Here is a 13799-nt window from a genome sequence, read left to right as displayed (position 1 = left end):
GGTGTGATTGTTTATGTAAATGATGCTGGGTAGAAAACCGACAAAATATTAGTGAGTTTAATAAATGTATTTTTTTCCTCTTGGTGGTGTTTATACCATTAAGCATTATTATGAATAATGAATGACACCTAAACTTTCTTTACGTATTCATATAAAATAGTTTGGACATAAATAGAATCATGAAATATAAAAATTGATATTCTAGAAAGAATTTTAATTCAGTTATTAAATTAGCTAATAATATGAGTTGCAGCTTGATCAAGAAGAACAAGATAATCCTGGGGTCCTGTCAGAATACCAGTGGCAGTTCCTTCCAAGATTTGACAAGGATATTGATGCTGTGAGTGCAGCTGTCAATCTGCTACTATTAAGTGGTCTTGCATATTACTATTGCTTGCTGGTATTAACATGAGTGATATCTGTTAAACAGTATACTGCTTGTGATGTTTTGCTTTACTGAATTTTGCAGCCTTTTTTTAATCATAGTTTCTTACATAGACTTGGCTATCTTTGTTCTTTCTTTTATTTTCTGGGCTGTGGTACTAACATCATAAATCAAAATATACTGTTTACTGTATTGCACTGTCTCTCATCTTTGTTTCTTATTTCTGCAGTGTGGATAGTTGCGCATGAATGTACTTTGTTTGGGTCTTGCATTTCTTCTTGAAACTGCTACTGTGTTCCTGTTGTAATGATATCTTTTCTTATATCTGTGATATGTGACATATACAGTGTGTACATATATATATATATATATATATATTATATTATAAGTTACAGTAATTGCAATTTCAACTCAAACTTAATGTTTTTATAGAAATTTGTAATTTTTAACTGATTCTAATAAAATTTAAAGCCTGATTCACCATTAAAAACGATTTTTTTTTTTTTTTTTTTGCACACTACATGTATCACTCATGTTTGAAAATAGACTAAAAATAATTTTAACATTTAAATTTACTGAAAAATTGAACCCTGTTAATTTAAATTGAAAGAAACTAGATTCATTTTATTAATATTAAATAATGCATAAATTAATGTATATCTAATGATATACATTGAGTCATAGGATTCTTTCATGGGAGTAGTCTTTCAAAACAGATAGATCCCATATATTTCCTGCATTTTTTAAAATATCCATTATACACACACTATTCTACCAAAAGTTCAGTATGTCATGGAAGACGTTTTGCTAATTTCTGATAAGAAGTTAGTATATTGTATTCCACTCCTTTCTTTAAAGTATTAGTAAGTTCTTTGAATCATTTCAACCATGTTCTAATTCTGTATCCATTTGATCCACAGATGTTCTATCAGGTTTGGTTGTCATACTGCAGTAGTCAATTCTGTGCTGATAATGTTCAGTTGTAATTCTCATTAAACCACATGTGTACATAATATCTTTGTGATGTACAATGTTAGTATGTTGGAAAATGCAAGGGTTAGTATTGTGAAATTGCCACAATGTGTAGTATATGTTCAGTTGTACAGAACATCAAATGAAGGGTCTTCTTGGCCCTGCATTGATGCTCTGGACTTCAGAATTATTGTGGTTCATGATTTTTAGGTCATGATTCATTCATTGCATTACAAATGGTAGATGTGATCAATACCATGAAGAGCAACCCACCCAAATCATCGCACTTCCATCATCATCATCACAGCAACCATGCACTCAGGTAAAAAGCATCCTCCAATTATCCTCTTCATTCATATATCCATCATACAGGAAGGGCATGTAGTATTACTCATTGCTTAACAGAACTAATTTCCATTGCCCCATAGTCAGGTTCTGTGTGCTTCATTATAGAATAAAGTACACAGAACTTGAGTGCTCCAGCCTATGCTAATTGACATAGGTATTTGTTGAAATGCAGCTCTTTATAAAAATTCGTGGCATGCAACACTGTATGTTATGAAAACATTTATGGGATTATTATGATTGCGTGCATCACCAGAAATAAATTTCATAGGGTCTTATGGCAAGATGAGGCAACCTTCTCAAGGAGCATGCTAACATCATGTATCTTAGGCTGACTGCTACTTGTGTGAACTTCCATTTTTTCAATTTATTATCAACTGTGGATATGGAAATGCTGAAATTGACTGAAATTAAGTTCAGTAATATCTATGAGGAATTGTCTAATCAACTGCAGCTTTAAAGTAATATAATATATTTTAAATTTAAACTCTGTAAAAAATGGTTATTGCTGTGATATTGATAAAATAAGACAAGTTGCTTAACATTTAAACATAAGCTCAGCTAATAGTGCATAGAATTTTGCTCACTTATAATAAAAATAGTCAGCCTGGTTGGTCGAGTGGTTAGCATATCTGTTCTCCAGCTAAAAGGCTGCAGGTTCGAATCCCACCTAGGGCATGGATGTTTGTGATTTTCTTTCATCTTCATACGTTCATTCATACAAATATGTATACACTCCTCAAGTTGGACTTGGTCACCATGGGAGAAGTAGACCCAATTCTCCTGCAATGGGAGAAGCCTTGTTGTGGGTGAAAAGACAGGCTGATCATCATTATCATAATAATAAAAATAATTTGCATATTGCAATATGGAAGTTTCTCATTTTCTTTTCCCATTGAATTTTAGTATGAAATGGGGATAAAAAGCATTCCGCAATTATCCTCTCATAAATATATATCCATCACACAGGAGAAACATATTACATGACTCATCCTTGCTTTACAGGGCCAATTTTTATTGCTCCATGATCAGGTTCTGTGTGTTTTGGCCTACGCTGATCTACCATATGTGTTTTTTATTGATAAAGGCTCATTGGCAAATTCATGGCATGTATGTATCAATGAAACCTTTATGGAATTATTATGACTGCTTGCATCTCCAAAAACAATGTTGAAGTAATTACCCTTCTTAAGAACAATATTATTTTCACATATTGATTCAGTGATTTGGGGTGCAGAGTAGTGTGTTAGAGGAGTGCTTGCCTGAAGGAATAATGGTGTTGTGATGGCAATGAAGCAGAGTGAAAATGTGGATGAGGTGATAGCAATGGTTAGTGTGAATGGCTTGAGAGACAGTGTGAATCAGGTAGCAAAAAATATGAGATTGATTTTTAGGGACTGTGCAGCAGAGGAGTGAGTTGCCTAGGTGTGATAATGCAGAGCTGAGAAGAAGAAGAAGAGTAGTGATAATGAATGAGATGATAGAGAGAATGTATAGGAAGAGAAGTTTAGAATATCTGGATGCCCGTAGTGCATTTGATGATGGAAAGACCTATGTGAGATGGATTGAATTTGAATGAGGAAGGATACAGGCATTTGGAGAAAATGGTGTTTTCTGGCAAGTGAATACATTAGGACAAGAAAATTAGAGTTGCCAGGGAGGAAGGTAGCAGGGATGACCTCATTTGGGGACAGTGGTTTGGAGGATTATTATTATTAACATTCGACCTCCATGGAGTCAGAGACTCATCGTGGGAGGTCACATTATTGCACACAATGGTCATCCAACTGTACCTTAAACTGATTCAATGTGTCTACACCCATAACACACTCAAGCAACACACCTTCCTTATACAGTTTCCAGTGAAGGCCCCTTGTTCTACTCCCTCTCTCCCGTTCTGTGAAAAATTTCTTCCATGTTGACCCGATAACAACCATGACTAGCTTATATGTTTCAATCATATCCTCCCCTCTTCCTCCTATTCACGAGGCTCTGCCACTTCCTCATACTCCACATTCCAAAGACTGCCGAATACCTTTGCAAATCTTCTCTGGATCCTTTCCAACATATCCTGTCACCATGAAAACCCGGCGATCAAATCTAAGTACAATAATCCATATGAAGCATGATCAAGGCCTTATACAATGGATCATAACCTCTCTATTTCTGCATGTTAGGGTCCTCCACATGATTGCCATTATCCGATGTGGTCTTCGCAACTTGTGCAATAGGACCCCTGAATTTCAGGTCCTTGTCCACCATCACTCCTAGATCTCTCATCTCCTCTACTTCCGTTAAAGTTTCCCCACCAAGTGTATACTTTTCATCCCATCGTTGCTTACCAAATCCCAAAACCTTACACTTTGTAACATTGATCCGACAGTGCCACTTACCTGCCCAATCATGCAATCTATTCAAGTCCTCTTGTAAGGCAATAACATCTGCTAGACTCCACATTGCTCTCCCTGGTTTTGCATCATCTGCAAACAGCTGGATATCACTAGTTAAACCATATCCAATATCAATTAACATACAAATTGAACAACAATGGCCCCAAACCTGACCCCTGTGGCACACTGCTAGTTACCTTTCTCTTTCGGGATACTACATCCCCCATATACAACTTTCTGATACCTATCTGACAGCCAGTCATTGATCCAACTCAGAAGTTTGTTATCCAATCTCATCTGTTTCAATTTATTTAAGAGCTTATCGTGGGGTAGTCTATCAACCTTTGCAAAATCTAAGTACACCACTGTATATGCATCTCCCCAGCCAAGGTATTTGTCACTTTGTTATAGTACATAAGTAAGGATGTGAGGGTGTATAGTATATTGCAAAACCAAGTGGAGGCTGTTGAGAGTAACAACAGCTACAGGAATACTGGCAATGCACTGGTTTTTCTATATATATATATACAAATGCCCATAATATTAGGAATAAAGAGGATGAGTTTGTAGCACTGACTGACTCACTCTTTCTAAAGATTATTGGCATCAGTGAAATGTGGTTGACAGAGGAGATCATGAGTTGTGGAGCATTACTTACAGTAAGTGATGAGTTGTTCTCCTCAGGTTAGGGAATCAAGAGGGAAATAGAAATGATTGCTCTGAGAGTATATAGTGTGATGTAGAGGTTGAAAGTATAAGATATTTAGTGAGATATTCTTATAATCTTGGAAATAATGGACAGAAAATGTTATAGGAAAATAAGTTAAACAAATACAAAATGAGTGATCATTGTGGTGGTTACCTAGCGACATAAATTCCACAGAGGAGAGAGAGCATTCAGTATTAAGACAAATGAATTTCTGCAATTCTTGAAGGATAAACGTGTTGGGCAGCAGGTTGTAGAGGGATCTTAAGAATCAGAGATGTGGATTTGGTCATAGTATCAAACCATATGATTGTGACTGAGATGTCATACTTTTCCCCAGCTAGTGAGAGTGACCATGTAGTCCTAAATTGGAGGTGAATAATCATGAAGAAATATCAAGGAGCAAGGAATTTATGTACAATTATAAGACAGGTGATTATAACAGACTGAGAAACCAGCCTGGGACTGTGCATTGAATGGAAGAATTAGAAAGAAGAGAGGTCAGTACTGCATGGGAGCTAGTTAAGAAACATTTTTGCTGGCAGTAATGGCAAATTGTATAACATATGTAAAAAAGATAAAAGCAGTTTTGAGTAAAGTGGATAACTAGGAAATCAAACAGGAATTGCAGGTGAAAAAGAGATTGTGGAAGTGAGAGAGAGATGGATAAAATTGCATGAGGAATATAAGGCTCAAATTAAGATTGAGTTGTGGAGAAAGGTGAGAAAAATTAGAATACAAGAGGAGACATCCAACGAAGATCCCAAGAAATTCTTTTGCTATGTGGCCAGCAGGAGGTAAAATGATTATGGATGAATGAATTTGCTGGATGACGATGGTAAGCATGTGACCAATGCAGTTGATGTAGCTGTTTAATGATCACTTTATTAGGGTGTTTATCCTGATAAAGCCAGTTTTATTTCTAGAGGGGGATAGGGAGGGTTGAAGTATTATAAGTGAATGAAGAAGATGTATTCCAAAGAGTGAGCACTCTAGATGTCAGTAAAGCAGTGAGACCAGATGAGATTTCACCTCATTTTAAGCAAATGCACTAAGGAATTGACCATACTACTGATATAGCTGTTTAATGAAAAGCTTGCAATGGGATAAGTTACTAAGGAGTGGAAAAAGGGTAAGTTAGTACCATTGTACCACTGCATAAGATTGTTGGTAGAAGAATGGAAATATAAAATTTTGGCCAGGCTATATAATTTGAGTTTTTGAACAGGGAGAATTTGAATAGGGAAGATTCTGCAGGAATGAAAAGAATGTATGGTAATCCCATTGCACAAAGGTAGTGCAATAGGATAACCTATCGACCAATCAGTATCTCAGGAGTGGTGGTGAAGATTTTGGAAAAATTGGTAGGGGTTGCATTCAGAAATGGGTTGACAGTGAATCCTTACTTTGCAATGAACAGCATAGGTTTACCAAGGGAAGGTCATGTTTCAGCAACTTGCTCACATTCTATAATAATGTTACCATTGAACTAGATCAGGGGAATGGATACACCGTGATACTTTTGGATTTTGCTAAGGCTTTTGACAGAATATAGCATGGAAGACTGTTGCATAAATTGAAGAATATGGGTTTGTATTATATAATATTAGTGTGGATAAGAGGATGACTGACTGACAGATACAAAAATTGGATATGGGGATGTGAGTCTGCAAGATTTAAGGTAACTAGTGGTGTACCACAAGGATCAGTCCTTGGTTTAATGTTATTCAATCTGTAGATTAATGATATTGGGAAGGATTTGACAGGCAACATACAGCTACAGCTATTTGCTGATGATGCAAAGATAGGTAGGGTTAATCAGGAAGATTTGAATAGACTGGAATTGTGGACATAGTAAAATGGATGTCAGTTCAATGTCAGTAAATGTAAAGTCATGCTTTAGCATGATTAGATTTCACAGTCACTAGTCACAGGCCGTCTTGTAGGAGTCCACAAGACGGCCTGTGACTAGTGGTGTGCCACAAGGATCTGTTCTTGGACCACTGCTGTTTAATTTGTTCATAAATGATATAGGAAATGATCTGAGAGGAACAGTTCATTTGTTTGCGGATGATGCGAAGTTGGGTAGGGCAATAGTGAATGCAGATGACGTCAAAATTTTGCAGGATGATTTGGATAGATTGGAGGTCTGGGCTAAGGAGAATGGATGTCAGTTTAATGTGGCAAAATGTAAGGTTATGCATTTTGGGGTGAAAAGATTGGCGGCAGTTTACTGCATTGGTGGAACCGTGCTCCAGGAAATTGATGAGGCACGAGATTTAGGAGTGTTGGTAGATAAGGAATTGAAATTTAGGGGACACATTGCAAAAGTGACCAAAACAGCTCATCAAATCACTTGGTTGCTGAAGAATACGATGACAAGCAGAGACAAGCAGGTTATTGTTCCTCTGTATTGAGCCTTGATAAGACCCCATCTAGACTACTGTGCTCAGATTTGGTCACCTAGGTTTCTTCTTGATGGGGAGGAGGTGGAGAGGATCCAGAGGCGAGTGACCAAGATGATAGCAGGTCTGTGGAATGAACCGTATGAGAACAGGTTGAGGATTTGTGGGTTGCAAAAATTGGTTGATAGGCGGAGGAGGGGAGATATGATTGAGACATTCAAATTACTGAAGGGTTTCTATAAAATTGATTCAGAAGATATTTTTGAGAACAGGGCTGGTTGTGGGAGGACTAGGGGACATCCATGGAAACTGGGCAAAAGTGTGGTTAGTAAAGGTGTTAGAGCTGGGTTCTTTACTTTTAGAGTAGTGAATGAGTGGAATGCGCTCCCTGAGTCTGTGGTGGATGCTGTGACAGTGAATGAGTTTAAGGCGAGGTATGATAGATACTGTATGAATGTCAAATAGTTGTGATGAATATGATTTGGGGCCTCCCTCGATGAGTCCAATGACTCCCTGGAGTTGCCCGTAATAATAGTAATAGTAATTAGATATCCAATGTTGTATTATATTGGTGGGATTATGCTAGAAGAAACTGATCAGGCTAGGGATCTTGAAGTGTTAGTAGATAGCAAGTTGAAATTCGGGGACCATGTAGCAAAGATTGCAAATACAACTCAAATGATAATTGCAATTCTGAAATGAACTTTCACATGTAAAGATGTCATTTTGCCTTTTTACAAGGCCTTGAAGACCTCACTTGGACTATTATGCACAGCTCTGGTCTCCTGGTTTCCGTTGTGATTCTGATATATTGGAGAGAGTGCAAAGGAGAGTGTTAAAAATGATATCAGGATTGTGGAATACTGATTATGAAGACAGACTGAGAATTTGTAGAGTGCAGACACTAGCAAACAGGGGAAAGGGGGTTGTATGATTGAGATGTACAAACTTCTAAAAGGGTCATACACAATTTCTATTTGGACGAGAGGGCATCCTTGGAAGCTGAGAATAAATGCTACTGAGAAGGGGGTGAGGAGTAGCTATTTCTATCTAGGGTGGTATTGGAATGGATTGCCATTGGATGTTGTGTGTTGCAGGCAGTGTGAATGAATTCAAGAATAAGTATGATAGCCAGTGTGTGTGTGTAGTATGTGGCCTCCCTTGATGAGTCCCTGATTCCCTGTAGATCTCTCTTAATAATAATAATAAAACTATAGACCAGTTTGTATTTCTCTTGTGGTTGTTAAGAGTTTGAAAAAATTTCTACAGAATTGGGCAGACAAGGATAATATTATTTATGAAGGCCAGAGTGAATTTGTTAAGGGCCATTCTTATTTAATAATTTGGGGCTTTTTTTTAATAAAATAACAAGAGCAGTAGATGAGAGAGAGAGGAACACACTGCTATTTTTCTAGATTTTGCAAAAAAAAATTTGATTTTGTGCTGCATGAGTTTAGATATTAGGCTAGCTGATTGAACTTTAATTGCCATCCTTATTGATATCAGAGAGTTGTCTATAGGGAGGTCAGTAACCAGGAGAAAAACTACAAGTGGCATTCCACAGGATTCAGTACTGGGACCCTTAGGTCAATGATATTCTCACTGGATTATAGGGAGATATTTGATTCTTCGCAGCTTACGAGGGTTATTACTAAATAATGCACTAAAAAGCAGTGAATGAATGGGAATAATCAGTTTCATTATTATTACTATTTTCATTAACATCTGACCTCCATGGAGTCAGAGACTCATCGTGGGAGGTATATGTTATTGCACACAATGTTCATCCAAACTGTGCCTTAAAATGATTCAATTTGTCTACATTCACAACACACAATAGGCAATGCATTCCACTCACCAACCACTCTTCATGCAAAGAACCCATTTCTCACTCCTCTGCTCATACAGTTTTATAGAGCTTTATACAGTTTCCAGCGATGGCTTCTTGTTCTGACCACTTTTGTGAAACATCTTTGGACCCTTTCCAACTTATTGTCATCGCCATCATGAAAATCCAGTGACCAAATCTGTGCACAATAATTCATATGAAGCCTGATCAAGGCCTTATACAATGCCATCATAATTTCTCTATTTCTGCATATCAGAGTCCTCTGCATCATTGCCATTATCTGATGTGATGTCTTCACAACTTGTGCAATGTGGTCTCTGAATTTCAGATCCTTGTCCACCACCACTCCCAGATCTCTCATCTTCTCTGCTTCTTTTAAAATTTCCCCACCAAGTGTATACTTTGCATCCCATTGTTGCTTATCAAATCTCAAAACCTTACACTTTGCAATATTGAACTGATTCCACTTACTTGCTCATTCCTGCAATCTATTCAAGTCCTCCTGTAATGCGATAACATCTGTTGTCCACCCGGTTAGCCTAGTGGCTATGCACTTCGCAACCATATGCCTGGGGAAAGGAGTGTCCTAGGTTCGATTCCCGTCAACGACATGAGGAGCTTAAGGATCTTCCTCAGCCATAGCCAAGTTAGTTAGCCGGTCTTGGGCGTGGACAGCAGGTTCCCCCCCTCCCCAAGTTTATCGGGTTTTTCATCCTGCAAGCAGGCAAACCAGCCCCGTGAACACACACACACAGATACAGTCAGGAATACTTATGACAATCCCTCCAGCCATAGGTCTGAATTGTCAGCTATGCCGGTCCTGAGCCTAGATAAAAATAGGGGGGATTGAGGTGGTGCCGTATCTCCCATAAAAGGGGCTAACGGCCGTTGAATCACCATACGAAATGAAATGAAAATAACATTTGCTTGACTCTGAATTGCTCCCACCCTTCCAGTTTTGCATCATCAGCAAACGGTTGCATATCACTAGTTAAACCCACCCCGATATCATTAACATACAAATTGAACAATATTGGTCCCAAAACTGATCCCTGTGGTACACCACTAGCAACCTTCCTCTTTGGGAATACTGCACCCCCCATATACAACTTTCTGATACCTATCTGACAGTCACTGATCCAACTCAGAAGGCTGTTATCCAATCCCATCTGTTACAATTTATTTAACAGGTTCTCATGTGGCAGTCTATCAAAAGCTTTTGCAAAATCCAAGTACAGCACTATATATGCATCTCCCCTGTCCAAGGTATTTGTCACCTTGTTACAAATAAGTAAGTTAGTAAAACATGATCTCCCTTTAACAAACCCATGCTGATAACCACAGAGAATGCTCCTGTTATCAACATCTAAACAGTTATTCATACAGCTAAATGTAATGCTTTGAAATTTGGGATCCACTGACTGGAGATTGTATACTCTCTTGGTGAAGCTATACTGGAAGAAGAAAGATATTTAAGGGAATTTGGGGAATTTGGGAATTTGGGGTGGTAGTAGATAGAAATTTGAAGTTCAGAAGGCATACTGCAAAGTTGGTAAAGATATTAAGTGATTGCTGCAGTATTGTGACCAGCAATAATAAGAGGGTTGTAATATCTTTTGTATAAAGCCTTGATCAGGCCACATCTATATTACTGTGTTCAGATCTGATTACTGAGATTTATAGCAGATAAAGTAACCATGGAGAGGGTGCAGTGGTAGATAACAAAGTCCATCAGGACTGAAGTTGGCTATGAGGAGAGACTGAGGGCATGTAATCTGTGGAGTCTCCATGTCGAGAGGTGATATGATCAAGGCATTTAAGCTGTTGAGAGATAATTACCAGATTGACACCACGGAGATTTTTCATATAATAGAACAAGGGGAAGGAGCAAGGACAAGAGGCCATCCCTGGAAGTTGTAAAAAGATGTAATGAGTAAGAGGATAAGGAGTAAATTTTATGCATTGAGAGTGATAGGAATATGGAATGCATTGCTTGAGAGGGTGATGTTGAGTGCAGACAAACAACAAGTTTAAAGAGTATGATTGACTTTGTATTCTCTAAGGCAGACTTCTCACAATGAGGCTTGTGATTCCATGGAGATCTGGAATAATAATAATAATTTGGTTATATGATGAAATAATTATAATAAAAGTTGCTCCCTAATTTTCAATCTCATGGAACTGACACCTTGTTCACCATCACATTCACCCTTATTATTATTATTATCATCATCATTTCTATAGTAGTCTGAAGACTCATTTGTGGGTGGCCTGCACTAATTCTGTTCGAATAATATCTACATATCTTTCCTTGAACTCCTTCACTGACATACTACTCACAAAAGATTCTGGCAATTGGTTTCACTTATTCATCACTTTCAAAGTGAAAAATATAATCCTGACACCCTTGATGACCACACTCTCACTCAACTTCTAATGTTCCTTGAACTCATTCACTGACAGACCACTCACAAGAGATTCTGGCAATCCATTCTACTTATTCACCACTGATAAAGATGATGTAGATATCCTGCAGGATGATTTAAACAAATTGGCATTGTGGACAAAGGATAATGATTATCAATTTATAATAAATTTAGTTTAATCCTTTATCCAAGTGTAGGCAAACAAAGTTTGTGCCTGAAAATATCTTCAGGACTGAGAAAAGGTGGTACATCTGTTGGCAACTCATAGCAAAGGTGGACCAAGCTTTCATCACTCCTTGTCTTAGTATCTCCCATAATGCAAAGCACATCTCCTTGCGGACATGTAAATGCTATGCATTAAGGGAAGGGCCACTACCCAGAAAGCTTGATCCACCTTTGCTATGAGTTGCCAACAGATGTACCACCTTGCCTCGGTCCTGAAGATATTTTCAGGCGCAAACTTTGTTTGCCTACACTTTGATAAAGGATTAAACTAAATTTATTATAGTCTAACCAAGTGCAAAATAAACTTCCGATTATCAATTTAATGATGCAAAATCAGTTATGGAAGCCATGTTTCCATACACAAGTAAGAAAATGATGTTTTACCATATTGTTAAAATACTCTCAATACAAGAGTGTTTTAACAATATGTAGCAAGTTTTTTTGTTTAGTTATAAATTATATTCTTATCTTTTACTCAAACATTAGCACATGAAGTAACTCCATGTGGTGGTGACCCTTCCCATAATGTATGGAAATATACATTTCCAATATTGTTCAGTATTCTTGTTTTTATTCTAGATAAAGAATAAAAACATAACTATTTAACTTGTATATTAATGATATTGGCGAGGGTTTGGATGGAGATATTCAGTTGTTTGCAGATGATGCAAAGTTGGGACGAACCATAAAGAGTAGTGAAGATGTTGTGGCCTTGCAAGAGGACTTGAATAGATTGAGTGATTGGGCAAGCAGATGGGGATGTGAGTTCAATGTTGCAAAATGTAAGGTTTTAAAATTTGGAAAACAAAGATGGGATGGAATTTACGCTTGGTGAGAGTATATTGTTGGAAGTGGAGGAAATAAGAGATCTGGGGGTGATAGTGGATAAATCTAAAATTTAGGGGACACATCGCCAAAATTGTGAAGACAACACAAAGACTTCTAGGAATGATGCGGAGGACACTGACGTGTAGAAGTAGGGAGGTTCTTGTTCCATTGTATAAGGCTTTGATTAGGCCACACATGGACTATTGTGCCAAGATTTGGTCACCTTGTTTTCAGAAGGATGAAGAGATGTTGGAAAGGGTCCAAAGGCGACTGACTAAGGTAGTTGAAATTTTTGAAATTTTATTTTTCACTTGGTTAGAGTATAATAAATTTAGTTTAATCCTTTATCCAAGTGTGAGCAAACAAAGTTTGCGCCTGAAAGTATCTTCAGGACTGGGGTAAGGTGGTACAACACCAGGGCAACTCGTTGCAAAGGTGGAGCAAGCAACCAACAACATCTGTCTCAGTATCTCCTATAATGCAAAACACATCTCCTTGCGGATATGTCTAATGTTATGCATTAAGGGAAGGGCCACTACCCAGACTAGTTTCGACCTTTATTGAGGTCTCTTCAGTGGGAGCCAGGCCCAAGTTGAGATACCAGGCAAACTTTATCCAAGTGTGAGCAAACAAAGTTTGCTCACACTTGGATAAAGGATTAAACTAAATTTATTATACTCTAACCAAGTGAAAAATAAAATTTCAACAACTTTCTCTAAATCCAGAGTAATTTATTAAAAAAGGGTGGCACACCATTTGGCAATTCCTATAGGTGGAGATGACCTGCTAATGCTTCTGCCTGGTATCTCAACTTGGGCCTGGCTCCCACTGAAGAGACCTCAATAAAAGGTCGAAACTAGTCTGGGTAGTGGCCCTTCCCTTAATGCATAACATTAGACATATCCGCAAGAAGATGTGTTTTGAATTATAGGAGATACTGAGACAGATGTTGTTGGTTGCTTGCTCCACCTTTGCAACGAGTTGCCTGGTGTTGTACCACCTTACCCCAGTCCTGAAGATATTTTCAGGCGCAAACTTTGTTTGCTCACACTTGGATAAAGGATTAAACTAAATTTATTATGACTAAGGTAGTTTCTGACCTCTGGAATGTTGAGTATGAGGAAAGATTGAAAAGATGTAATTTGCAGAGTCTAGTGGAGAGAAGGAAGAGGGGAGATATGATAGAGACCTACAAGTTGGTAAGGGGTTGTTATTGTTGGATCCTACTTCTTCTCAATCTATACTTTGGATCCGACATGATTACTATT

The 13799-nt window shown here is 37.8% G+C and overlaps 1 protein-coding gene across 5 annotated transcripts in view; it reads left to right on the top strand.

Annotated features, from left to right (window-relative positions):
* The window catches only part of LOC150108461 (uncharacterized), a 591316-nt gene that overhangs the window by 236528 nt on the left and 340989 nt on the right, over positions 1 to 13799 (top strand). For 4 of the 5 annotated variants that reach the window (XM_090415867.1, XM_090415862.1, XM_090415865.1 and 1 more), the window contains exon 4: positions 254 to 340. The exons of the other annotated variant lie outside the window; for it this stretch is intronic. In XM_090415867.1, the coding sequence (XP_090271993.1) occupies positions 254 to 340 (87 nt within the window). The remainder of the gene's footprint in view (positions 1 to 253; positions 341 to 13799) is intronic. 5 annotated transcript variants of the gene reach the window in all.

This window comes from Typopeltis vanoorti, chromosome 3 (genome assembly GCF_054136105.1).
Source record: "Typopeltis vanoorti isolate ZY-2024b chromosome 3, IOZ_Tvanoo_1.0, whole genome shotgun sequence".
In the NCBI taxonomy this organism is placed as follows: domain Eukaryota; kingdom Metazoa; phylum Arthropoda; class Arachnida; order Uropygi; family Thelyphonidae; genus Typopeltis; species Typopeltis vanoorti.
The sequence above is the reverse complement of the archived record's forward strand: the minus strand, read 5'-3'. Positions and strand labels throughout refer to the sequence as shown.